Consider the following 27,901-nt stretch of genomic DNA (forward strand, 5'->3'; position numbering starts at 1 on the left):
TCCGTCTTCCTCTGTCACCCCAAAACCTCCCCTCTTCTCACCCATGTTGTATACCTCTTATTTTGTCTTTCCTTGACTACACACATCACATGTCTGGACTGTGACAGATGTGCAAGTTTATTCTGAATGTCAAACTTCATTATGGTCACGTAAAAAGGTGCTTACTAAAGTAACGTCAATGGCTCAGGGTTGCAGTTTTGTTCAAAATGAACACATGTTGAAAATCCACTTAGTGATTTGAGTCTGCTTTGTATCCTAGGAAAAAAAACCCATGCTTCAGATACCAGCTTAAAAATTAAAGAACCCTGTAAAATGAATCTTTAAAGTGGAGTACCCACTACAGAGACAAGTGCTTAACAGGTTAAATCAAGTGCATTTCAAGTGCTTCAAAGTACTTTCAAAGCTTTTTTTGTTGTCGCCTCACCTCCTAACGAATGTCTTCATCGTCTCTGTATGGACTCTTTTTCGCTTTGGTTTGCTCGCGTGTCTAGACAGAATGCATTTTGTGGGGCTTTGAGTTGGCTGTCTATTGTCTACCTGTGTACCTGGGGATGGTTGGATGGCTTCGCCACATCACAGGGCTTTGTCTGCCTGAGTTGTTCTCTCATCGGAGACCAGACATAATTGCCTTTCAACTCCCTTCGCCCTCTCTTCTCCGCACTAATGTGCCGTGCGGGGGAGCTGGAACGTCTCTCTTCCTGCCGTGCTTATATGCAGAGGATAAAGCCACGCTGGTCACCTGCTAACTGAGCGTGTGCAGAGAGGTTAGCAAAGGGGAGGGAAGGGGTTATTGGCCCACTTTAACCTGATACCTGAAATTCAACCTCAGGACATGGAACAGGACAGGTGTCTGGTTCCAACTATGGCCAAAGTAATGGCTGTGAGTGTTGGTGGGGGGTGGTGTGTGTCTTTGTGTGTGTATGTGTGGTGTGTCCTGGCGTAGCAGGTTACAAAATCCTCGTTAACATGAGGAAAGAGCTGATGGAACTTCCAGTGTCTCAATCTTTCCCCTGGCCCCTCACCCTTATGTGACCTTTATGCAAATGTTAGTGTGTACATGACCGTGTGTCAGTAAGTGTGTAATGTTGGAGGTGCTTGCATTTGTGGTAGCTTCAAGGTCAAGAGAGCACTGAGAGCCATCTTTAAAAATAAGCAGACTGCAGCATTTTGATGAATCAAGCAGGATGCTCTCCCTGCTCAAAAGGTCTGGGAGCATTTTGGTCAAAAAACCCTCGAGCCTCCGTTTACACGCGCACACACACACCTGGCCTCCATTTTACCTCCTGCCTGATGCAATTCTGCACGTCATGGCAGCTGCTCCATAGATGTATCCCCTACAAAGGATTTCTCAAGAGAAGTTACTATGATGCATGGTGGCCCTGAAGAGACAAATATCATGCCAATACAATTATGTGATTAATCTGCAACTGTTTTGATAATCGATCATTTGTTTTTGTAATTTTTCAATAGTAAACTGACATTTTTGGGGGGTTTGGACATTTGGTCAAATAAAGGAAGCATGAAAACAATACCTCAGGCTGTGAGGAACTATAACAGCTATATTTAACCATTTTCTAGACCAGGCGATTAATCAAGAAAACAATGTACAGATTAATTAGTTATAAAAATAATTGTAATTCGCAGCCCTTTTGAAAGCAATGAGAGAGCAAATGTAGTGTATACATACATTCATCACAGTTGAGCTTGATATTAGCACAAGAAGACCTTCCATATTCTGTCTAGTGATTCATTCTAGCTATGAGAGTTAATGAATTCAGTTACTTAGGTTGAATTTAATGAACGTTGACTACAGACATTAGCAGAGAGATGGTGTGTCGAAAGAAGAATACAATTTACAGCTACACGCTAAGAGTTAAATCGTTTTCAAAAAGTGTACAGACTTAAACTCCTCTCAGATACAACAACATGTCTGCTTCTTACTTGTCCCGCCATCTAATGAACCAACATCTGATTGGTTTTGGCATTTATCCCAGGTTATAATGACGGCCATTGATTGGTCACAGGCCCACGCTGCTTTCAACCTCCTGCCTGGTGAAATAAACAAGAAAGCCACGAGCAACATCAGTCATCAAAGACAATTGTCTCTCTTTCCCGCTCATTCCCTTTATTTCTCCCTCTCCTCCTTCCCCCAGTCACCCCTTTCTGACTCATGCTGATTATCTTAATTTAGTCTCTCTTTAGCTATTTAGATGTCTGGCATGTGATGGATGTGCCCGTTTATGCTGAATGTCAAACTTCATTTAGGTCATGTAAAAGGTGCTCACTTAAGTCTGCTAAATGTAATGTAGCAAATCATTGCTGGGCCTAGAACTACAATAGATTTAGGTGTAGATTTACAATGAAAAAAGTGCCATGGACAAGTCATGTTAGTTATATATACCTTCAAATAATTGCAAGGCCCCAACTGCAACAAAATCAAAAGACCTTGAATATCTCATATTTAACCCTGCAACACTGAAGTATAGCTTGATTTTGAGTTATTTGGAATTTAAAAGGTATCTGTTTATGTCATTTCTGTGATTTTCAATTGAGTAAGGGAACGCAAATTTTGTGAACCATTTTCTTTTCTTCTCATTGCCTCTTTTCGCCTTTAATTCTCTCCGAGAGGTAGATGGAAGGAGCTATAATCATTAATTTATCCATCCGCTCGCTTTCTCTGAAACCAGAACTAATCCACCTGCTGCATTATTCACTCGGAACCAACACTCCCAATCCCTGCATCAATATTTCAGGGAAGACAATGCACCTCCACTGGGCAGCATGGTGAGATATATGTGGATGTTGGTGCAGTGCATGGTGGACAAAATATAGCCCACAGGAGATTTTTTCCGAAATGAACAGTGTAAACCAGTAGGTTTTTGTATTTATTTATTCTTTACGGCTAAAGACAGCAACACTTTGAGTCTCCTTATTTAGCATTCAGTAGTAGCCGTATAGAAGCATTAATACATTCTTTATAACAAATTATAGTGTGCCTTTATGACTACATTTTTTTAATGTTTAAATGAAAGTTGATATGAGATCACATCTCCTGCAGCTTTCGGCTGAAATGACGAATTTTATTTCCCCATTAATCTCTTAAGCAAGTCTCAAAGAAGACATTTCCAACAACATGTAGTGAGAAAGACTACAACTTGATAATATTTGGATCATTCATATCTGAAAGGAGCTCTTCGGGTGAGTGAGTTCATTTCTTCGACACTCAGGTGGCTGCCAGTAAGTTAACAGCGAGCCAAATGGTGGAAATGATCATTGCCTTAGTGACATGTAATTTGTTATCATGGGAAATGTAGCATGGGAATTAGCATTCCAGGGGCAGTTGTGTTTAGTATTTCAGCTTTTTAAGTCTCTGGCAACACAGTAATTACTTCCATGTAGTTATTAAAATATGGAAGCTATCTCAGCGTGTAGAAGCACCTATATAAAAAGGTGTCAGCCGAGCATCGGGCAACATTTCAAAACTTTAGGTTTACATTTCAAAATGTAAACTCAGTGGTAGAAACGGCACAATCTGATACAGGGAATTTCAGTTTGTAATTCAAGTCAGTAGTTGACAAATTAAGTATGAAACTGGCTGCAGACGGATCCGATGAGGTTTTGTGACGTCAGACTGCATCTCCACTTGTGCCATAAAAAAACAGGACCAGTTTCATCCATTTAAACTTTATAACTGCTTCGTTGGTGCTGTGTTACGACTGAGCCTAATTCTTTATCCCAAACCACATGCAGCATAAGTGATGATGTTAGTTTATACTGAGCTTACCAAGCCAACACACAAAAGAAGAAACAAACACTTCCAATCGAGGAGGTCGGCAGCCATTAATAAAATCAACACCTGCTGCACACACTTCCTATGTTCTCTGTGAAGTCCATGTTTCTGACTGATTGTTTGACTGTATAGCTCATTATGACCTCAGTACTGTTGGTGTATGGATATATCTGTAAGGCAGATGTCAGGGGGTTATGTCTGTTTCACAGACACAAGGTTTGGTGTCTAAAAAACTAAATATGGCAGCACTTTCATTCAAATGTAATTAGATCCGTTATGACTTCATATTGAATCATAATTTTTAACATGGCCCTAAGAAAGAAACTCTTCCTTCTAACTGTTGATTTAAAATATGGTTGTTGATGAAGAACAGCTGGCAACATGTGTTGTTTGTTTCCATCGGTAATGACTCTTCAGTCCACTGACCCACACAGGTACATCAGATAGAGTCCATTTCAAGAATTATCTGGTTGTGATATCTTTAATCAAAAAGTCATCTGGATCAGCCCTGTAAGAAGAGAAAAAAACTCACATGTGGCTCATTTGATGTTGCATAATTTCCCAACAATACAAACATTCCCGTGATTGACAGAAAACAGATCATCAAGTCTCTAATACGTGAGGATTATGACGTTATTACAAGAAGACAGTGCTGCCTCTATGTGTCATTTTTAGCTTTGGAGGGACATGTTCGCGATTATTACCTTGCCCTTTTTTTTTTTAAATCAGCATGAGGATTCTATCAGAAGTACTGCAGTGTTTCTAAATCATAAAATATCCTTAAACCAAAGCACCAGTCTTATTGTTTTAATACACCATCTCAGAACATCTTTGTTTATGCGATGTGAAGGTCGTGTCTCTTCGCCCAGGAGTCTGGCATACCTTCTGAGGCTGCCTGAGAGAGGTGTTTACTCATGTTTCTCTTATTGCTGCAGTGAACACGCTGATCCGTGTTTGTTTCCATTTCAATGCATGAAATTCCTTACAATAGAATGACAAAAATAATGCACTAAGTGGTAGGGACAGCAACACAGAGCTTTAAAAGGACTGTGTCGATCCATTTAAAATCTTGACATTGAATCGAAAAGTTTAGCCAAGAAATGCTCTGCATTATTAAGATCGTCGCTAACGTTTTGCATTCACTGAGAATTATCTGTTCAGCTCCTTGACCGTGACTATAATGTATCTGTACGTTATCGCAAGACCCCCTTTTAGTCTTTAAGTGCTTTAATGTGACTGTAATTAAAGTTAACTGCCAGGGACATTTCTGCAGAGCTGGTTTGAGGACCATAATGCACTCAAAGCCACCAGCTCAACCGCAATGAAACAATTAGAATCACTGAGCCGAACTGCTGGTCCCTAATGGCGTTCTCCTCCTAGACATGAGCAATCAAGACTTTTCCAAGGCATGACCAGCGGAGCCAGAGGGGACCCTGTGTCAGCTCATCTGGGATGGAATCCACAAGGCCGCTCACATTTACTGATCTAAAATCCGTACAGCTCTTTGGTAATAAATAAGATCGTAGCCATTTGCTTTGGCTGCTGATCCCGGATCAGCACTTCCACTCCGCTTGACTTTGAAGTTTGGCCTCAGATTGCAATGGCAGTTTAAGCCAAAACCGCCAAACAATGAGACTGACTCATTTCTTTCCTACTATGGTGGAAAAAAGATTTTAAGAACTGTGGCCACATCTAAAAACAAACAAACCTATATATTCATCAAGATTTAGGTACTGCTTTTGCGTTGTGACCCAAATGTACAAGACTTAAGGCCTATTAGTAGCATCAAAATTATAGTAAGTCCTATTTTTATTTGTTAACATTTTAAGAAAATCATGTTGTAAAATCATATAAATAGTTTTTTAGATGTATGTAACTTATTTTAAAGCAAGCAACATTTGAATTACAATCTTTTCCAGAGAAGGAAGCCCCTACAGCCATTTTTGAGAAGTTCAGGGGGAAAAAAGACGAATATGCAGTGCTTCACTGCATCCAACAAATTGTTTTCTAGTGTGACGAAACATTTATTTTCCTCACAGATGACTGACTTCAAACATATGAGTCTTGTTAGGACTGTTACACAGAACAACAAGACTGCGGTGCGAGGCAATGAAGAGATCAGTCAGCAATTGATCGGCAGCTGATAATTAGTTCAATAGTGATTCGTGCTTACTATAACAACACGACGGAGATTAAACAGTTTGAAAATTTTAGCGCAACAAAAGAAGGCTCAGAGACATACTGTGTGTACTTTTTTTATGTGTATTTGTTTATGTGTTTGTCCATGTGGGTTGGTTCGAATTAAATATTTTTTCTCTCTTTCACTTTGTATCTTGGCATTTTTCTGTCTCTTCTTCTCACTCCTTTGTTCTTTCCCTGGGAGTTTCCTTTTTTATTGCTTCAACAATTCCCAATAATTTATAAATATGTCTGCCTTTATAACGACAGTTATGCACTTCTGTGATCAAAACTATCATCACGACCCACCAAAAAATACATTATTACTTGTCAAATTTAACCAAAGCATGTTCAGGTCAATTATATTCAAGACTAAATTAATGTCTGTTTAGGCACTATCTATTGCCAAAGGAGGTAACACAATGATGTTTGAGCCTATGACCCATTTATGAAAGTATTGCAATAGGCATACATTTGCAGTATTACGAACTGGGTGTCTGTTGTAACATTCCTGAAAAAAAAGGTGCTTTAGTTGTTTTACAAGTTCAGTCTGGAGTCTTGTTTTTGAACAAGACTCCAGACTGAACTTGTAAAACAACGAAAGCACCTTTTTTTACTGCTAAACTATTAGCACATATCCATTGTTTTTACTCAAATAGAAATTCTAAATCAACCAGGACTGAAATCTAAAGAATTACCATTTCAAGGTCTGCAACTAATGAGTATTTCCATTATTGATTAATCTGATGTGAAAGATAAATCGCTGGGAGATGTTTTTAAAAATTAACGAGGATCTTTAATTACATTCGGCATGGTGAAGAACTACATCATAAAGTGCTATCCGTGGTGCTGAATTTTGTCTGCAGGTGTTGACATATAACATGTTTTTTTGGTACCTGAATAAGTGTAGCACATATTTTCTCCTTTAATAATTGCTTTATAAAATGTAAGAAAATAGTAAAGCCTATAAGTGACCATAGCTTGTTTTGTTTTCAACAGTCTAAAACTCAAAGCAATTTAGTTTATTAACACAAAAAATAAACAAATCCTTACAGCTGAGAAGCTGGTAAATGCTTGTTATCGGTTGATGTGAATGACTCTTTCTTTTTTATTGCTTGGCCCATACCCAGAAGGAATTCCTTGAAATCCTAAAGTACTAATACATAATAAATTGAGACTGCAGGTCTAAATGAAGGAAAAAATACAGCAGAACGTAATAACCCAATCTGCTGCATTCCTCTGACAGGAGTCAGATGTTCCAGTAATAACTGAGAAACTTATGAGAAGAGAAGAAAAGAAAAGAGAAAGCAGGAGGTGGAAATATGGCTGTTGTCTGACAATGTGAAAAGGAAATTAACAATGCTGAAACCAGACAGCAGACCCAGATTCTTGAAAGGCAAAACACAGCAACACACGTAAGGTTCAACTTCTTTCATGCAAACACAGAGCGATGTTTATCTTCAGATTGATATCCAAGTAAAGAAATCACTTGACAGTATCTGTCAAAATAGCTGAGGGGGATTTGACTCAGCTCAAAAAAGGTCCGTGCCTCTTCGCAGAGAGGAAATATTTGGCCATTATCAGGCAAAGGCAATGTGTCATGGAGGGTGGAGGTCTTTTTAACATCGTCACAAACACCACAGGAGGTAATTTTACTAATGAGTATCCCTTTAACTGGAGAATAAGACATAATAATAAGGACAGTCACACTCTGAGCATTTTCAGCAAATAGCTACAAAGTCATATTTGGCAGAAAAGGCTTTTCCCTTTGACGGAGCAACAAGGATTCTGCTGAATGAAGGTTGGAGTGGTGGGGGGAGTAATAGTTTGAGGTGTCAAGTTAATAATGGCTGTGCACCTGCATGAATATGATTGAATGTGCGAGCCAGCTGGTAGCCGCAGAGCTGTGAATGAGTCAGTGATTGAAAAGCATGAATGAAGCAGCTGACGCCATCAGCTAATTCCTGAACTACAGCTACGCTTCATCTCTTATTTATAGATGAACTTTGAACTACTTTCATTTATTTAGGTAATGCGCCAGGAATCAATATGATCTGAAAACTAGTGGAGACTACATGCAAATTAAATCAACTTTTTTTTTAAATGTAAATAAACTTTATTGTCACACATGTACACAGCACACAGTACTGTCGACTATGATATGTATCTTTAGAATGAAGTTCAATTGGCCTAGAGAATAAAACAACGGTCTCAAGGTGTCACTGAATGGATCCTCACAGTCAGAATCTTCTCAGATAGTTCCAGATTTTAAATGACATTTTTGACAATGCCTATTGTAATTAGGCAACAATCTTGTGATACACAGTTAACACAGTTAACATTTCAGAACTGTGGCTTCATATGTTAAATGAAAAAAAGTGTTTTGTAAAGAAACGTGTTTTTCAAATTAGTGAGAGCTATTTCGGTATTACAACTACCTAAACTCATATCTTATCAACACTAGCACTGAACATTTTCAAATAACACCAAAACTAGCAACACTAATCGAGAGAACTACTAAAAAACATGAACCTAGAGCACTGCAAGAGGAGAGAGATATGAAGAATCATTTTCTATTATTCTTCATATAATTTTCTACTAAACTGGTAGGGTTTCGTCTGAGAAGGGGAGGAGACAGAAAAAAGAGGGAGAGGGAGGGTAAGAGAAAACGGGGTGGGACAGACACACACACACACACCCCACGCACACACACAAAAACACACATGTACATGTGCAGACACACATGCACGCAAACATGCATGCACACAGCTCTTCAAAGCCAAGTGGTTTCATAGACATCCAATTACACTAAGAGATGACATCTGGGGATCTGCAGCAGATGAATAAGGTGAAAGGAAAGACAAGATTCAGTCACCTCAGAGAAACTCCAGATAAAGCAGAGAGAGCACCACTGATAGAGATAGGAGAGAGGGAGAGGCAAAGGAAAGAGGGGGGGGCCAAAGGAGAGAAAGCCACACACACAGGAGGGAAAGAAGAGAGGACGCACACCGCTCCAACGCTCAGACTCCAGAGGACAGAGCAGAGATAGGGAGCTCAGCTCACTGACGAGACGCAACAACAAGAGAGGGGAGAAAGACGAGAGCTCCCGGGATCAGTTACACACTCAAGTAACTTCAGACCAGCTCCGACAAACTCAGAGCAACAAAGAGAGAGAAGAAGAGAAGAAAAGAACAAAGTCTGGATTCTGTGACTCTTTTTGTTGTGGCCCGCCTTGCGTGGATTAGTTGGGACATTTTATGAGAAGCAGCATTAGACCTTTATTATAATTATTTGTACTTTTACTCAATTTGTCCTGAGCAGTTTGGCATCTTTTATCCAGACCTCCTCCGCCTTCCTGTTATCCACCTCCCTGGACTGGAGAAGATAAGTGGTTTGGGACATGTGTGTGGCGTAGATTGTTGCAGTGTATATGAATGAACTGAGAGTTTTTTTTGTCTGTGGATGTGAGTACATACAAACTTTAAAAAGGGATTTTGAGTGTGTTTGTGTAGGTGTGTGTTTGTGTGTGTGTGAGAGCAACCAGGGGCAAAAAGCAGCAGTCTTTGGGAGGAGAGGGAGGAGGTGGTGAGAGGTCTTCGGGGAGAACCCCCAGTTGTTCCTGTTGCGAGGTGATCTGAGTTACGGATGTTGACGCATTCCTGCGGCGCTGCTGAGGAATAAACAGCACAGAGGGACTACAGCAGAGTCCGCCACAACACTGCAGACTTCACCGCCACAAGTAGCTGCATCACCATCATCATTACTGACAACGCTTCATCACGTCTGCAGCAGCCAGCCATTCTAACACCTACGGTCCCAGTGAGGTTGCGGGCCCCCGGACGGAGGAGGTGCAGTCGGTCAGTCAGGGGGAGTTTCTCCCGCTCTCGCTCCCTCTCCCTGCACCCAGCTCAGCATGCCCCAGCCCCTGAGCACCTCCACAGCTCTCCCAGCTCCACTACCATGTGTAGATGGACAGTGACACAAGGTGCACCGGTCGCCTGGTTCTCCACCTGCCCCTGCTACAGACCTCCTTCACTCATCCTCTCCCTCATCTTCCTCCTCCTGCTTCTCCTGATCGGACCCTCCTCGTCCTCACCCCTGTCCGCTTCGTCGCCAGACTCTGAAAAGAACCACAATGCACCACGAGGGACTCCCCCTCACATTCTCGTCTCACGGCCGCCACCTCCCTCATCACCCGCACCGCTTCATGCATCCTCTGCGAGGTTGCCACGGGCGACCAACGTGTCGTCGTCCTCTGCGACGGGTGTCGGGCGCCACGTGCGGAGCAGCTACAACCATCTGCAAGGGGACGTGCGCAGGAGGAAACTGTTCTCCTACCAGAAATTCTTCCTTCGCATTGACAAGAAAGGAAAAGTTAATGGCACCAAAAGTGAGGATGATCCATACAGTAAGTCAACTTTGTTAAATTTCTGAATATGTTTTATTGGTTCTTATCATTTAAAGCAATATTTAAGCATAGAACTAGCAATTTGTGAGTCTTAGTAGGCCATCTGATTTTTTTTTAAAAGCTTTAGCTTGATATTAAGCCATATCATTTCCTCTTAGACTTTTTTGTTGCACTAAAAATCAACAGAAGAGTGCAAAGGGAAGACCACGTTAGGATGTGTGGGCCCTTATCTGTCAAAGAGAACACTAGGACAAATGACCCACCCACTGCATCTTGCGTGTTTTTTATGGGAAGGGAGATGTTTCTGGTTTCCACCCTCGGCAACCGCACAGATTAAGACAGGTGACTGTGCAAAGGAACAAATAACAGAGCTGCGTGCTTCTTAGCCTACCATGAAAAGGCAGGCCAGAAAAGTAAGGGAAGGGGGAGCATGAGAGTGGGAAAGGAAAAAAACAAAATGAGTAAGCCAGGAAGATAAAAAAGAGAGATGATCCACTGGAACCAATTAGAAACTGCCCAGAGAAAGTTTTTCTTCTTTGAGGAAATATCTAAAACACAGCTATTACCAAACCCGTGGGGAGAATGACAAGTACTCCTCACTGCCATTGTGCTGCAACTATAATAGTGGTGGGCACATGCTAAGTATGAGGTTATATGGACTCAGATGTAAAGTATTAACCATGCAATTCCTGCTCCTTTTTATGGTTGTACATTTTGAGGGCTGTGAAATATGATTTTAACCTTTATGTATCCTGAGAAGGGTCACTGAGCACACATGCTCTTTTGTCAGCAACACTCAGTCTCACATTCACAGTTTAAAGTTTTTCTCTTTCACACTGGTTAGACTCCAAGCTCTTAGTCCTCCACTGTGGGTCACTGAGAAACTCCACTGGTACCTTTAAAGCACCTTGAGATACCTTAACTTTAGTTTTTGAGAGTATGATTGCATTATGAATGCAAAATGCTAGATTTTGTGGAATCTCTTGTAAGATAATAGGACTGAAGATGATTGTTAGGAATCGCATTACAACATACAATTATGGTAAAAGCTTTGCTTTGTTTTCAGTTACGTAAAAACCATGATATCTATATGGTAGCCACAGAGCATTGAATCTGTACACTAGCAAATACAAATACCTTTAACGACTTGTAAGGGCCATCAAAATCATTTATGACTGATCCAGAACAGAAAATCAGCTGTTATCATTTTGTAGTCCACAACTTCATCTTCTAGTTAAACACATCTGGAAGTTCTCCAGGACTGCCACAGTCTTCTGGTCTAAGTAGAGCTCAGAATAGCTGCATGGCCTCGGGGCACATTGACAGTAGTTGTTGAGGGAGAACAGAACATTACTCCCACATTTACCTGCCCAAAGTCTCCCTGCCAGCTCACTGAATGAGATGGGTGACCTCCAAAACACAAGTTAATTTATTTAAGATTATACAACAGGCTTTTGCTGCATTACGTCTACTGTATGTGTTTGGATCTGTCACAGCATGTCAAGTGTGTGTGTGTGTGTGTGTGTGTGTGTGTGTGTGTGTGTGACTGTAATCTTTATAAATGGATCTTTATCACTCGCACAGCTTCATACACATGTCATAGGTTTGTATGCATCTGTCTGTGGGTCTGTGGTGCTGTACAAGCCTCTCCTGCTAAGAGCACACACACTTGAGCACAGAGAGGCCAGTCTTGCACATGGCCTCCATATGGCAAAGCCCACTTTTATTAGGGCCAGGGCCAGTGTGAATATGTGTGTGCATGTGTGTGTGTGTGTGTGTGCCACTCAGACACCAAGGCTCTGCCAGACATGGCTGAAGGAATTTCAATTAGCGTCTCTTCCTCCCTCCCCTTGCCTGCAGTCCTCTCTGACACACGCATGCACATGTGCACACACATGCACATAAAGAGCTCAACCATTAGGGTGCAACGTGTCACTAACTATAATGGCATCAGGTCATGGCATTAGAAGTACCATTCATCACTTTCAACAGCTCTTGCCGCTTGATTGTGGTGGGAAGTAGGTAAGAACTTTCTAAACCATGGAGGCCGAACCTTTCAGGTCACATTTGGTCTTTGTAGTATATTTAGAGGGTATTTCCCCAAGTTGCAAGTGCAGATGTTCAATTAGTTTCAGATAAGAAGAAGATGGGAGGAAATTTAGAGATAAACTGAGATTTGGCTGTAATGAAATAATGATTAAATAATAAATGTGTCTGCACAGTAGGTTTTAAGTTTAGGTGCTTGAGCATGGATTTTATTTCCATCCAAGCACAAGCTTATAAGTACAGCAGTTTGTATGATTATGCACCACCTCCTGCTACTTTGCATGTTCTCTAGAATCTGCAGAGGGGAAATTATACCTTTCAAACTAAACCAAACAGAACATAATTAAATTCTCCTACAATAACTGCCAACATGGATGGGTTAATTGATGTACTATACATGATGTTTTTTGCATTACCATTCCTGCTCAGAACTTTCAATGCACTTTCCTTCGCATTTGTGTATGCTACAGATTATTTACAAATGTTTAGTTTATCCTTTATAGTGAGTTTTAGAGTCGATGTGATGCAGTTTTCTGGCCTTTATGTGCTCATTAAACCCACATGGCTCGTTTGAGATGATGCAAAAATAATCTATATATAACATACTATATCATATAATATACCTACGTAACACAGTGTAGAAAAATTGCTCCAATGTTTCAAAGCAAACACAAATAAATTGACCGAAGATCTTATTCGTCAAAAATGGACTACTCCCTTAGGAAAGCATCGAAATTGAGCGTTGGCGAGGGGGCAGTTGTTAGTGGTGCTATCATGGTCTAGTAGTCTGGTAATGTTCAGGAGGTCAGATAGCAAATGAGTGTCATTAGATGGTGTCAGAGGTGATGAAGAAGTTTCAGCTCCAGCTCCGGGGTCGAGGCTCTCTTCCACGGCCGAGCCTTTCTAATCATCTTGTCAAAGCTCAGGGCAGTACATCATTCAGGGTTTAGGGCCTGTATTGGGAATGTGTGCTTACTGGTTCATGTCACTGTTTATCGACATGTGGAAATCCTGTCCGGCCGTCATGTGATTAGCATTGATTCTGCCACTGACCATAAACAACAAATCTGTCCTTGTTTTCCTCTCTCTATGTCGTCCATAGACTGTCACATCTTGTTTACAAACCAACACATAAAGCAATGAAACCACTGGACATGTGTTTGCAGTTGGACCACAGACTTGTGGTCGTGCAGAGCTCAATTAGTACTGAATGGTGCCAACTGGACTTAAGTTGTAGCTTTGATTCTCACTGCAGCAACCGGGATTGTAAAAAGCTGCCACACATACTGTACTTATTGTTAACATTAAACATGGAAGACACATTACCCACTGACACAAAGGAATTGAAAGCACCATGATTCATGGAGAGTCTAATGCACATAACATTATTTTGATTTAGTCAAGGTTTGCCATGTCCAGGCTAATTACACAGGTCTGCCGCCACTGGTTTGACCTCTAGCCATTGACCCAAGTCAGGAAGCTTTGTTAATGCTAAGGTCAACGCTATGCATAGTGCATCACTTTTGGCCATTCTGTCACTCTGCCACGGTTAGTTGTGGTTCAGCTGGGGGATGCAAATTCCACATTCTGTGTGCAAGACTATGATACATTTGTATTTCCAAGTATAGCTTAAGAGCCAAATTGTGCTGGAGGAAATATATTCTTCGATTTTGTCTGTGATTGAGGAGAAAAAGTTTTGTCTCCTTCATATAATATATTTTAAGAAGTGCAGATCACTCCACAATAGTGGATGAAACTACACTTGATTCTAGAAAAGTCAGTTCGTATTGGAAATGTTAAAATATTTTCACCACATTGGCAGATTTTTCCACTAAAATGTGATTATTAGGGAGTCAATAAAAATCCCTTCGTGAGATTGAGATTTTTGCCGTTACGGTCTGAGTCAGAAAAAAAACGAGAGACTGTATGATTCTGTGTGTCTCTTTCTCTTTTAAAACATGTGGAATATAAATTTGTGTCCTCTTATCTTCTAAACCACAAGCACTTCTTAATATTCTCCTCCGCATCCATAAACCTCCAGTGACTCAGCAAGATTTACGCAAAAACAAAAATGTATCAAGTGCTTGCCCTTCCTGACCATCTTGAAATGAGTCCCAGCCTTTTCCCCTTATTTAGTTTCTGTACGCCTCTCACGGTTTCTTCCTGCTCTCTGCTTGATGAGCATGTTTAGGATTCTCATGGGAAAAGGTAGCAGTGTGGCCCATAAAAGAGAGTTATGAGGAGGTCCTGGATGCACCAGAGTTAAGTGTCAGCATTGCTTTTCATTTAAAGTAACTTTGACATCTTCATGGACTCCTCTTTCCAACAGCCGTAAATAACAATGGTGCCAAACATCGCTGCACAAGCTTGTTCAGGAAACACTGAACCTATCATCGAGTACTCCGTGTTTAACATCAACAATTACATTCAGCTGTGCTCTGAAAACTTACAATAAACATGTACTGCATGCATACTCCCTCTGATCCTCCCTCCACTACTCCAACATCCATACGCTTATGTCTGAAACAAATAGGAAGCGCTACTGATAGGTTGTAAACAAAAATCATGGAAAACCATTCAAGATAACTAGTAAAAATTAGGCTCTTTTACTTAATCACCTCATAACATCGAATGAGCTGCAATCTGCTAGTATGGGCGAAAAACAAATCATCAATTCATTTTCACACGCCACTCTTCACGATGATGTTTTGTTAATATTCAGAATGCAGCGAGCGTCTGGATTAAATCATTTCAGTTCTGATTCCTGACTCCTGACTCCTTTTACTGGAATCTACGGAGCACACACTGTCAGTCCTGCAGAAATATTACATAATATTGATTAAATATTATATTAAAGCATTGTTTTTTTACTATAATGAAGCCAATGCATTGATAACATTGTTGTCGGCCTTTGGGGAAGACAGACAGAAAGTTGTCGGAGAAAGCTTTAATTTCTAAATACAGTGCCCATTTCTCACTTTGACTTGAGTGACTAAAATGCAATGTTTCGGTCAAATGTATATTTGATGAATATATTTTCATCATAAGTATTTTTTGTGAATCTACAATTATTTAAAAAAAAGTATTTTCCCATTAATGGCTAAGGCAAGATAAGAAAAACAATTAACATCATGCAACTTATCACCTCTCCCTCCCCACTAAGTCAGCACTATTTTTTTCATCTCCCACACGGGGGTGAATGTGAAGGTCCAGAGATCCAGATCTACTGGTGCCTTTTGACCCCTTAACCATCCGAACAAGGTAATTTATGGAGCATGTGTGTGTTCATGCTTTGGATGTGTTTGAAAGAACCATGCAGAAAATGATCAGAACAACTCTTCACAGTAAATAAAAGTTTCGGATCAAGCTGTTGGTTAACATACTTAGGTTGTTGAAGATCATTTGGTATACTATGAGAGCACATGTTTTTTTCTGGAGTCGCTGAAGACAATAACAGAATCCATCTCATTTTTCCATCACTGTTTGCATATTTCCTATCATCGCCGCTAAATATTTTCCCATCAATTCGCTGCCATGTCTATTAATGTATCAACTACAACGAGACTGAAAAAGGGCCAGATTTCTGTAGGCAGACCAAGCCGAGGGCCAGAAACCCCACCAGTCAGGCACCACCTTAAACAAAAGTCTTTCAGCAGCAAATCATGTTTCTGTAAGATCTTCTGCCGCTTTGGAGCACTTCGGCACTCTGAAGAGGAAATAGCTCCACACATCAAGAGTCGATTACTATCCACAAAGAATCTTAAATAAGACTTCTTTGTTTTGATGGACGGCCTTTTTCAGTTTGTTATGTTGAGGACCCTTGCAGAGTACAATACATAAATATGTTTGAGAGAAGAACAGGGGGAGATACAAAACATTCTCTCAGTAATAAACTAGACGTTTAAACATCTATCAGAATTTAGTGTGAACCATCACTTCCGTGTAGCTGTAATGTGCTAAATGAGCAAACATGTACTTTACAAATACCCTTATCTATAAGTTGTGTGGAAGTGTTGGATGCATCTGGGAGTACAGAGTAATATCCTTTAAGTTGTACATAGAGCCCACTGGGTCCATATAATCTGTATGGAGAGGCATTTGCTGTATAAATGCAAACATATTGCCCATTCAGCTCAGTTTCTGGCTCTTCTCTCTGCTGTCCCAATAACAATCCAACAGTTTATTGTTGTCCAAATAACAAATCCAAACATAGTAATTTGCATTTGGCAACAAACTGCAAAGCAGAATCACAGCAATATTCACTTTGGAGTAAACAACAATGTCAACTTCATTAGCTTCATTCCAGTGAATATTTGGAATTTGCAGTATTTGCCACATCATCAACTCTTTTCTCCATGTCTTAATGTTGTAACCTTGTGTAATCTCAGCAAAGTTTAAGCCAGTACTACTATGTTCTTGAAAGGATTCCATGTGAAGAAAAAGTAAAAAAGGTAATCATCAATTTAAAATGAAAAAACATGCAGTTTGCAGTGGAAACATATTGTTTAATTACTTCATCTTCAGCATAATCCTAGGTTCATGACCCTTAATACTGTGAACTGGGCTGAACAGTGACCTCTTGTAGCAGGAAACAGAACAACTCTCTGACTCTTGTAAATCTAATATCCAGAAGAATCTAAAGTAATCTAGTCCTTTTTAGATCTGAAACCATCAGCAGATTGGGCCATCTACAGAAATTAATCAAAAACTATTTTGTGATCTTTAAAACATTTTTCAAGCTCTAGAACCAAACTTTCTTTGGTTCCACCTTCTCCAAAATTAGGATTTCGCTGTTTTATATAAATTGTCAATTGAATATCTTTGCGTTTTGGTCAGTGGGACACAACAACATTTTAAAATGCCACCCTGAGCTCTAAAAAAATGTGATGGACATTTTATACACTGGGCAAATATTCAAGTAAATGATCATTATTTGCAAGTCCTTTACAAACATTTTAGAAAACCAAAAACAATGAGCCTTAATTGCATTATAATAATTTTTATCGGACTTTCTCTACCAACAACTATGCTGAAAAATGCTCAGGAAGCCTAATACTGAAAGTGTAATTTTGGTGTTTTCCTGCTGCCTGTGAACAGGCCCAATTCATGGCCAGTAAAGCAGCGGGAGGTGAAGAATAGCACCTGTGACAGATAACATCCAGGGCTGCTGCCATATAGACACCATATGCTTCAAGAAAAGCCCCCCAAATACACAAATACACACACACACACACACACACACACACACACACACACACACACACACACACACACACACACACACACACACACACACACACACACACACACACACACACACACACACCCCCTAATGTTCCTGTCCTTTCATTCTCACTCACTCACCCCTAGCCTTGCTACACACATATAAACGCACACACTCACACACTGCGTGAAAGTGAGGCTCTTAATGGAGTCATCAAAGGTAATGCTGAGTCCAGAGAGGCATCTGGACAGCCTGGCCGTTTGAACAGAGCAGCCAGGAATGCCAGCTAATTACCCTTTATTTGCATTTAGTGTGTGTGTGTGTGTGTGTGTGTGTGTGTGTGTGTGTGTGTGTGTGTGTGTGTGTGTGTGTGTGTGTGTGTGTGTGTGCGTGTGCGTGAGCTGTTTATGCGTATGAACATATATGCATGTGAGAGGAGAGACGAGGACAGTACAAACAATACAGGGACAGAAAGACACGTGACAAACTGAATCATCTTTGTGCATGTCCGTGTATTATATCTGTGGTGTAAAATACCAAGATTTTAAAGCTGAAAGTCCAACGCCATCAACTCCAACCACAACAGTTTGGCAACATCTCACTGGCAGCTGAACTGTTAATGTAAAATGTGTGAAATGCAGACGACCGTCACAGCACTTTGCCTGAAAACATAACTCCTGCCGTGTCAGGCCTGTGAAATGTTTTGACAGAAACTGGCAGCTTTGGCACTTTATCGTGTTACAAAGTCAACTGTGTTAAAGGATTCACAATATCTCAGGGGGTTATGTATTTCCAATTTCGCTTGGTTTCCTCCCAGCTGCTCTTAAACGTGTGTGACATAACTTGCTGCGGTCGCGGTGCGCCTGGTAAAGTGATCTCAAATTATGCGCCGCTGGAATGATGAGCGGCACAGACGAGAAACTTAACGCTATCTGTTGGCTAGGCCTCTGGTATTTGAAACTGAGGGTTTAAGCTCAGGTGATTCCGTTCACTTGATTTTTGAATAATCTGGGTTTGTTTTTCTCTTCGTTCCCAGGCCAGTTTTGAAATCACATACAGCTTGAAGAACAGTGTGTGGTTTTGGCTATTTCTGTCCAACAAGAAAGACAGTGATGTTAGTGTTCCTGTCGGGAGAGGAAATAAAACCATTATGGGGGCAAGAATAAGCTAAATAACACAGCGAGTGCAGGTCATATCAAACAATCCTGCTAATGAAAAAATACTTAGAACCCCAGTCAACGTTGTGCACAAAAGGGTGCACAATATCTGTTTAATCTAATTTATAACTAAATTAATATGAGCAAAACTAATTTTGAAAACAAGTAAAATTTAGGAAAAATTATATTTGTAAGAAAATTGTGCCCATATTTATTCTGATAAAATCAGAAACAGGCCTCTGTTTTCTAAGCTTTGGCCATAACCGTCGGCCAAACAGGCTTTGATGTGGCCACTTAGCACAGGATGATACTGTTGTCAACCACACCAGTCTAAACCAATACCTCAACGCTCCTCAAAACACATAATATACAGCAGTTTCCCCTCCCAACACAATCTCATCACCAGCACTCACCAAGCTGCACAACCGAGAAGTGTTGAAGAAGAAATCCTGTAAAAACCATGGGTTTGCTGAAATACAGCAGAGGCCAAGAAGATTCGGTTGCATACCTTTGCTCTTTGTTTTTCAATATCTAGAAACCAAATACAGTAGAATAGTGTTACTATTTACTTTGTTACTGACATCTGATTTGGTGGTACATTTTGATTTACCCTTTCTAAATTGTTTTATTCTTCTACTGTATCTTTCATTTTTTTACTGGCATTGTAATGGATTTTCTGTTCTATTCAGTGTTTAGCGGTTGCGTATATGTCAAATCCTGTCACAATGAATAAAAGACATCATTAGTCACTCTGTTGCAAAAGTTTTCAAGAGAAAAATTATCTTAGTGTTTGGACCTCAAATTATGCAAATCGGATATTAAATCTTAACACTGGGACTGCTGCTTCATTGTCGAACCTTGGATGACACTTTTATATTTCACATCTAAAAAATAGTGGGATAAAACACAGGAAAGTCAAGGGTTCTTCCAAAATATCTGAGTATTGGACCCAAAATGAAAGAACCAAGCCATTTACATTCTTCTAGCTGAGGGGAGTTCAGGACACAAACTTGTCCGCTTCTTCACAATACAGAGTGAGACCACTCAGGACTAAAGGAACACAGTAGACCCACTCACAGCTGGTCACCATGTCGAGGTCAAATTGTGAACAACGGCAGTATACTCTTCAAAAAAGCCCCTGGATAAACAGTGGAAACATTTTCATAACCTCCCTTAACCTTTAGGTTCAGCTGGAGTCTTACTGACAGTGTTTCTTAAAAGGGGGACGGGCGGGGGTCGACAGGAGCTCTGCAGTATGTGTGTGTGTTCCTGTTTGTGTATGTGGATGCGTGACCATGTTATGTATGAGTACGCCAAGAGTTGCTGTTCGGAGCAGTACATTTAAACTTTTTAGGTTAACTGGTAAAGAGATGAGGACTAAAGAAGCGGTAACGCAAGGAAGACAAAAATAGTGGAATAAAGAAGGTGAAGGTTAGAAAGTCTGAGAGAACCAGAGAAAATATTAAGAACAACCCTCCATAAAATTTTGATTTAGCATACCAAACAGTCATAATCTGCTAAAACTATCTTTGAGCAATAAAAGACATAAAACATATTTTGTGTGTCTGATTTGCATTTTAAAAGGAAGATTTCCATTGATGTTAACGGTTTTGACAGGGTCACACTGGAGTTAAACATCACCCATTAAACATTGTGATCTACATGAAATGGTTAATGAACAGTGATTTCACTGTCAGAAGGCCAGGTTGTGTTCATTTGTACCCGTAGCTCCGTAAGTGTTTAGGTTTGGCCAGCAAAGACCCCTTTTGGCTTGCATCATGAAAGTTGTCAAGTTGCCCTGTTACACACAGGTGTTTAGTTTCTTTAAAAAATGTTGATAGTGGAAAATGTCCATGCCTTTTATATTAACTGAACCCTGCGATATTTGTGCTTTCAATGATGGTTATAAAAAGATGGGCTGGTCTCCAGTGGCTACAAAAAGGGAGAGGTCTAGCACCAGAGCTCGAAACATTCAGTGTTTGTGTATCTGCATGACTGCATTTGTGTGTGTGTGTGTGTGTGTGTGTGTGTGTGTGTGTGTGTGTGTGTGTGTGTGTGTGTGTGTGTGTGTGTGTGTGTGTGTGTGTGTGTGTGTGTGTGTGTGTGTGTGCGTGCGTGCGTGTGTGCGTGCGTTTGTGCACACAAGATCGGGTACTGTTTTTCTCCATCTCCTCGCCATAAACTCTGTTGTTGCAATCTAAGCCTTTTGTTACAGCCTGGCCTTTTAACTCACAGGCAGACGGGGCTGCTTCTGGTAAAGGGGCCATAAAAGAGCCCTGTGCTTTGGTTGTTTGACAAACCACATCAAACCGGAGGAGGGAAAAAGGTTTTGAACAGGTGGAGATGCCTTTAGCGCAGCACAGACAGATCTTATTCTGACGGCTCACAGCTCAGAAATGTGTGTGTGTGTGTCGAGATGGAACATTTTGAAACCGATAGATAAGTGCTGTGTTGTGGAACACGTCTGTGAGTACTGGACTTAAAATAACAAGCCAACATGATGCACTTTGAGCTTCGAAAACCTACTTGAAGTTTGGAGTTTTAACAAGCCTTTATTGACCAATTAAAGGAACCGTGGGGATGGATTAATGCCAAGTATTACATTTAACAAAAAGAAACAAGGCCAAGAACAATTATCAAAGACCGCAACGTACATACAAGAGAAAATAGCTTGTAATGCAGAACATCAAGTGAATTTTAAGCCATTTTTTTACATTTCCAAATATAAAGCTGTCTTCCAACAGTCTTTGAATGCTATTGCAAAGCAGTATGAAGACAATAGGAGGCAACAGTGGGTTAGGATTTATAGCTGTAAAACACAGCAGTTTGAGGGAAGATGCTCTCAGATGTCTCAATCTTAAACTACAACTTCTCCTAAACCTTCATCCCTTCATCGTTCTGTCCATCATTAAATCACACTATGGCTGCAGCATGTTGAGAGGGGGAATGAGGGCAGTGAAGGGGGCATCCTGTAAGAAGCCTTGTTTATATGATATTTGAGAGACATTCATTTGATCTCAATCCTTCATCTCATACTGTATTTATTGTTATTTGCTTCTTCTGGTCACTGATTCTTCAAGGATTCATTCAACTGCCTCTCTGCAAAGCTGGAGAAAATGTGCAAATATGTGCAAAGAAATCATACATGAACTGTATCTCCAGACAATTCACACTTTATAAGACCAATAGACAGATTCAATTGATTTTTGGCAATCCAGCATGGCATAAGCTTGTCCATAACACAATCCCTCAAACAAGAAACTGTCTAATACGATCATTCTAAAATCTCAAGACTGAGGATAATAGACCTCTACAGAGATAATAGATAGACTGTCGCTGTTTCTCACGTCATCCTTGCATCTATTCCTGCAACTAGGCTCCACTTCCTACTGGCCCCTTTAGCTAATCCTCTCAAACCCCTGATAGTTTTACGGCTTGGTGTAACTGGCTTGAGGATGAGAGAAGAAAGGCCCGGCGACCACAGCTTAAACCCCTAATTGGTTCAGGCTTGAAAACTGATATGGACGCCTTGACCTCTTGCCAGTCTGGCAGCCAGAAGCCTCTCTCCGTCCTGTCCGTGTGCCCGCCTGCCTCAGCTCCCCTGGTCAGAAAAACAAACATAGGACGGAGAAATGTTTTTTCCTGGCTTACACCTCGGTCCCAGGGCATGCAGCCCACAAGCTAACCAGCAAATGAACAGCGGGCAAGAGGGGCTGGTCTGAGGTCTGACTGTCACATAGTGAAGAAAAAAGAGAGGGGGAGACGAGACTGGGGTTCACTTGTGCGAAAGAAATTGAGATGATTCAGGTTTCTCCTGCAGTACTTTTAAGATATTTTGCAGAATTTTAAAACCTAATTAAGAGTGATGCATGTTGACCTGAAACCTTGTATTCCAAAATGCACCTTTTAACATTTTAAACTGATGTCAAATACCTATTTTTGTGGTGTTTCAGATCCCTAATTTCTCCACTGTTTATTTCGATTTTCTTGCATTGTGCTTTTAATAATAAAATAGGCATTTGTAGCTCTGTATCTGGTATAAGCTAAATATACAATCAGCAGAACAAAAACACAACCGCAGTGTGCACGAATGCACCAATATCTTAGGAACAAAGTTTTAAAATGTTTGTCCCTCTATCCCCGCTGCACCAGGTATGTTGGAGATCAAGTCAGTGGATGTGGGAGTCGTGGCCATCAGGGGCCTCAGCAGTAACTACTACCTGGCAATCAGCAAAAAGGGAGAGCTATATGGAGCGGTGAGTAGCTGTTTTGGTACTGTTATACTATGATCTCCACGATATCCATTAGTTCAAGGTGTGCAATCTCGTGAATGTTCATTTTTGCAGCTGATCAATGTAAAACATGTGTGAAAGAGACTTTTCTCCTCAAACTGGTGACCCTGCAGCTTTGACTTTTCTTGAAAGCCTTTTAAAACAATGGACAAGACTCTGTTCTAGAAATAGGAACCACAGTTAGTCAATGAGAGCTCTCCTCCCTGCTACCTACCTCTCCTCTCCACTCCATTCAGAAACAGGAAACACAATCCTTCAGTTTCTCTATTCTGCTTCAGTCCCTGTGGGGAGAGCAGCCCTTGTTTCATCTGTTTTCTCCCTCTCCCTCCTTTTCTTCATCTCATTCTCTCCCTCGTTTCTTCTCTTTCGCTGACTTTGAAAGACCCAACTTTCAGCGTGTCTCTCTGGGAGCCACACCACAGATGAAATGACACACGGTAGAAAGAGACAGAGAGGCATTCTGTTGCATGGCCTGAAACTGAATTCCCATGACGTCTTCTGCTCCGTGCAACCCAAGCCATAGTAGCACGGCGGTGAAGAGCTGGCGTTCGATTACACTTGATGGGTTTACACAGTGACTTCTTTATCCGGTGGTAATCAAATGAAATCATTGTTTCATTGCATCGGCAGATCAATACACGCAAGAGATACAAAGGGTTATGATTGTGTTTAGGTTTGACCATAGTCTAATTTGTATAGAATTCTCACAGAAAACAAGTGACGAAAGATTGATAAATTCACTGTGAGCTCTCTAAAGATTTAGTCGTGTTCAAAAGTTATTTCTGTAGGGATTCATTACTATAATTTGATGTCACTTATGACTACAGTTTCATTTTTTATCCGCTTTTACAATCCTTTTAATCCAAAAGGCAGCCAGGACACACACACGCACACACACAAACATTAGCACACACACACACACACACACACACACACACACACACACACACACACACACACACACACACACACACACACACACACACACACACACACACACACAACACACTGCTTGGTCTTACTGAGCACCACTGTACATTACAAAAGCTGCACAGTTTATGCACAATATTCTCATTTTGCTTTGTGAACATTCAGTTTTACTTCTGGAACCAATTTAAACAGCAATGGGAATATACAGAGAGACTGAGTTATATTGTGCATGTGTGTGTGTACATGTGTGCGTGTGTGTGTGTAACTGGCTGTTTAAGCGACGTTAGCCTTTGGCAAAAGGGCAGCTTCCAGTAAACTGACAAATGTTACCCTCTCAGATCATTTCTCTTTATTTTACCAGTGGGTGGTCACCGCGGTAACGTAAGCCACAAACACGGTGTCACGATGCCCACTGCTTGCACTGAGACCAAACCTTTGAGACGTCACATCTCATGCTTACCTCTCTCCACCCGTCCCTTTCAACAGATCCCCTATACCCATCATGCCATTGCATGGCACAAAGTCACTCGGCAGAGAACCCACTGAACTGAAATGCACTTGCCATCAATAAAATTATATGAAAATAAAGTACATATTGAATTCTCATTGTGTCACTAAACACTTTTCTACTAAAATGCACTTGCCACAACTTAATTTGAAATCAAAATACATACTGTATTATTTTCTTATTGTGTCACTGACCAGTCTTAACCTACGTGTAAATGCGATAAACATCATATGAAATAAAGTTTAATAAGTAAAGTTGCCTGTCACTTAGGCTGGGTCCTTCTCATTTACTTCCAATTCCTCCAGGGTTCCGTTTTCAGTATCTCCGCGATGTTACTGCCTGTACGGCTTTCGTGTTGTGGTGTGACGTTATCGTAAAATTTGACTTGGTGGTCTAGTCGTCTGACATCGCATGTCAGGGCTACGCACTCTGCTTGGGGGAGTGATGTTTTGACACGTTTCGTCTCCTCTTCCTAAATCCTGGGCACTACACTGCTACATCCATCATATGTCGGCTTTTAAGACTTTAAGGTTGTCTCTGTGCTCAGAACAACTTAGCGTAACAACTAAAGCGAGTAATGATAGCAATAATGAAACTCTGAATAATGAAACTGAAAGATTAAGAAGAGGAACTGAGGACAAGATGTGGATTAGGAGAATACAAATTGGATGGGAGGACGATTAGGATTAAGTGAAGACCAGGCTCCATTAAATTGGGGGGTTAATAAAACATACAGGGAACAGCCTGAGCAACGACAGCTGTACATTATAACAGCCATCTGATTTAGGATATGTTAAATATGATCATGCTAAATAAACAGTTATCATGCTGAATCATCCAAGTTCTGATATAAAATTTACTGTCATAGAAGACAAATAAAAAGCAGCAAACCTTTGAAACGAAACTGGATTTAGCATTAATAAACTAATGGTTTTAGTTGTTATCTGACATTTCCACTCCTTGTCTCTCCGCTGCAGAGGGACTTTGGTCCGGATTGCCGTCTGATCGAACGCATCGAGGAGAACAAGTACAACACCTACGCTTCAGCAGAATGGCGCAACAAGAAGAAGCACATGTTTGTGGGACTCAACGCCAACGGCAAGCCAATGAGGGGGAAGAAGACACGTAGGAAAAACACTGCCACTCACTTCCTGCCCATTGTGGTACAACCACGATGATTGGACATATCAGCCACGAGAGAGCTCTGCACAATGCAGGGTATGGGACTTTTTTGGAGTTACAGCGATGGCTACATTGGACAGATCTGAATCAGATCTGAATGATGCACTGAGGAGAAACAGAATGGAAACCTATGGACATTTTTATCTATGTTGGATAAAGACATTTCTATTTTTAAAGAAAGAAATAAGATATATTGCCTTACAATGTATATATTATTTTCTGTTTTAAGTTATCAAGTACATTGGCACAGTAGAAAATATGAAAAGAAATGACTTCTGTGCCAAAATGTGATTAGTTACTCACATTTTTAGATTTGTGTACATGTAAAGCGCTTGACTGGGAAGAAATAAAATGACAGAATATGTAAGAGAGGAAAGGAAAAACGACAAGAAGAGGAAGTATTGATAGAAAGCTGACTGATAGAAAAGGAGGAGATAAGACAAGAGAAGCAGGAAATGAAAAGGATGAAAAAGAGTTAGGAGTCAAGAAGCACCATCACAACAGCAAGTCTAACACTATGATATCTTTTCTTTAAATTTATTTATTTTGTGTAATATTTAACGAAAAAGAACAAAAAACACAAAAAAAGACGAATCTAGTCTTTTTTTTTTATCATTTATGCATCTCTTTTTGAATATTATCATTTAAACCTGAATAAATATAAAAAATATATTTGTCTTTAAGTTGTTTGACTGACTTTGAATCTTTTTTATTTTAGATATTTTCACGTTTCAATTATTGGTTGTTCATATTGTAAATACACAGTAAATAGATAATGAAATAAATACATAAATAAACAAAATATTCAAGGAAATGCTTTAATCAGTTGACCAAATTAATTGATCCACTGTAGTCTTTTTATATTACCATGAAAAGTGCTGGGAATTTAAAGGTAGTAGACAAAAGATAATGTGACAATGCTATAATATTTTATTCTTCATCTGCTGCTGAAGACCGTGAGATTAAAGTTAAAAAGCTGATTCTTGACATTTGATATAGCAGGTTTGAGAAAATAATCTTAATTTTTGGTCCACCCACTAGCTTTTTCTGAAGCTTTCAACCTCATCTCATGGTCTTCATTGGCAAATGGACCTTTATTCAGTTTGACTGGATGGAAAGAACACCATTCAATGATGTGTACTGTGTGGATGAAAGCTTCAGAGCTAGTAAGTAGGTCATTTATTAGCATTATTTATTTATTACCACCAGGTCACGAATGATCTTTTATCCTGGAAATATTCTGATAATAATCATCTTTATCTAAGTAATCAGGGTCCATAACAAACTGTGAGTAGGTTGTGTAGTAAGTTTAAAACCAAGACCTGAATCAAGAAAGAATCCCAGCAGACAACCTGGTTGATGAGTTCAGGGGTTTTCATTTTCTCGCTCAAAAACCACTCCTCTTACAAGTACACATGGCAAACATGGCTTCCTTGAAGATAAACACTGTCTTTTATGTGATAGCAACAAAGACAAAACAGGCCTTAGAAATGGCCGACACGCACGCAGGCTCTCACACACATACACACACACACACACACACACACAGAGACTGAGTTGGGTAAAGCCGTGTGTGCATCAGTGTGGTCCAGCAGCTGGGAAAAGCCTCCTCCTTGACCTTACTTGTCTGAAACCTGTTGCTGTGCCCCCCAGAGACAGAGAGACACATGGAACAGGGCATATGGTATAACGTAAATATCACTCCCTTGTTTATCACCTGATTCTAATTAACTATGATGTCATGTTTTCTTTATTCCGTTCTCGCTTTCCCTCTTCTTTTCTTAAACTCCCTCTCTGGTGTTGTTGCTGTCTGGGTCCCGCCGTTTCCCTGCATTCACTTCTCTTTTTTTGTCCTCGTTGTTTTTCAAACTTTTGTCAAGTCTTGGTAAAGTTCAGATTGATTCCAGCAATTAGCGGGATCAGCCCTAGAGCAAGGTTATCGCACAAATACACACACAGACACACAGACACACAAACACACACACACACACACACACACACACACACACACACACACACACACACACACACACACACACACACACACACACACACACACACACATCATCTGCCCAGGGCTGCAGAAAATTGTAATTTGTTCATTGCATCCATCACCTTCAACTCTCTGCCATCTGTTTTTTTTTGGTATGTGTCTGTGTTTTTGTGTGTGTAAGGTAATTTCTGAG

General features: G+C 40.4%; 1 protein-coding gene across 1 annotated transcript; it reads left to right on the forward strand.

Moving 5' to 3' along the window:
* Positions 1-7,568: 7,568 nt before the first annotated feature.
* LOC129102816 (fibroblast growth factor 9-like) lies at positions 7,569-26,351 on the forward strand. The gene is made up of 4 exons (XM_054613085.1): positions 7,569-7,614; positions 9,654-10,376; positions 22,956-23,059; positions 25,511-26,351. The coding sequence occupies exons 1-4, from the start codon at positions 7,569-7,571 to the stop codon at positions 25,709-25,711; spliced, it is 1,074 nt and encodes a 357-aa protein (XP_054469060.1). The 3' UTR covers positions 25,712-26,351.
* The last annotated feature ends 1,550 nt before the right edge of the window (positions 26,352-27,901 follow it).

This window comes from Anoplopoma fimbria, chromosome 14 (assembly GCF_027596085.1).
Source record: "Anoplopoma fimbria isolate UVic2021 breed Golden Eagle Sablefish chromosome 14, Afim_UVic_2022, whole genome shotgun sequence".
Classification (NCBI taxonomy): Eukaryota; Metazoa; Chordata; class Actinopteri; order Perciformes; family Anoplopomatidae; genus Anoplopoma; species Anoplopoma fimbria.

What these genes read in the sequence shown, in the direction of transcription:
- LOC129102816 (XM_054613085.1), top strand. Translation starts at nt 7,569, where the DNA reads ATGGAGGGTGGAGGTCTTTTTAACATCGTCACAAACACCACAGGAG. An exon ending in CGTCACAAACACCACAGGAG is followed by an intron (nt 7,615 to 9,653) that starts GTAATTTTACTA and finishes AGGAATAAACAG; the next exon opens with CACAGAGGGACTACAGCAGA. An exon ending in AAGTGAGGATGATCCATACA is followed by an intron (nt 10,377 to 22,955) that starts GTAAGTCAACTT and finishes CCGCTGCACCAG; the next exon opens with GTATGTTGGAGATCAAGTCA.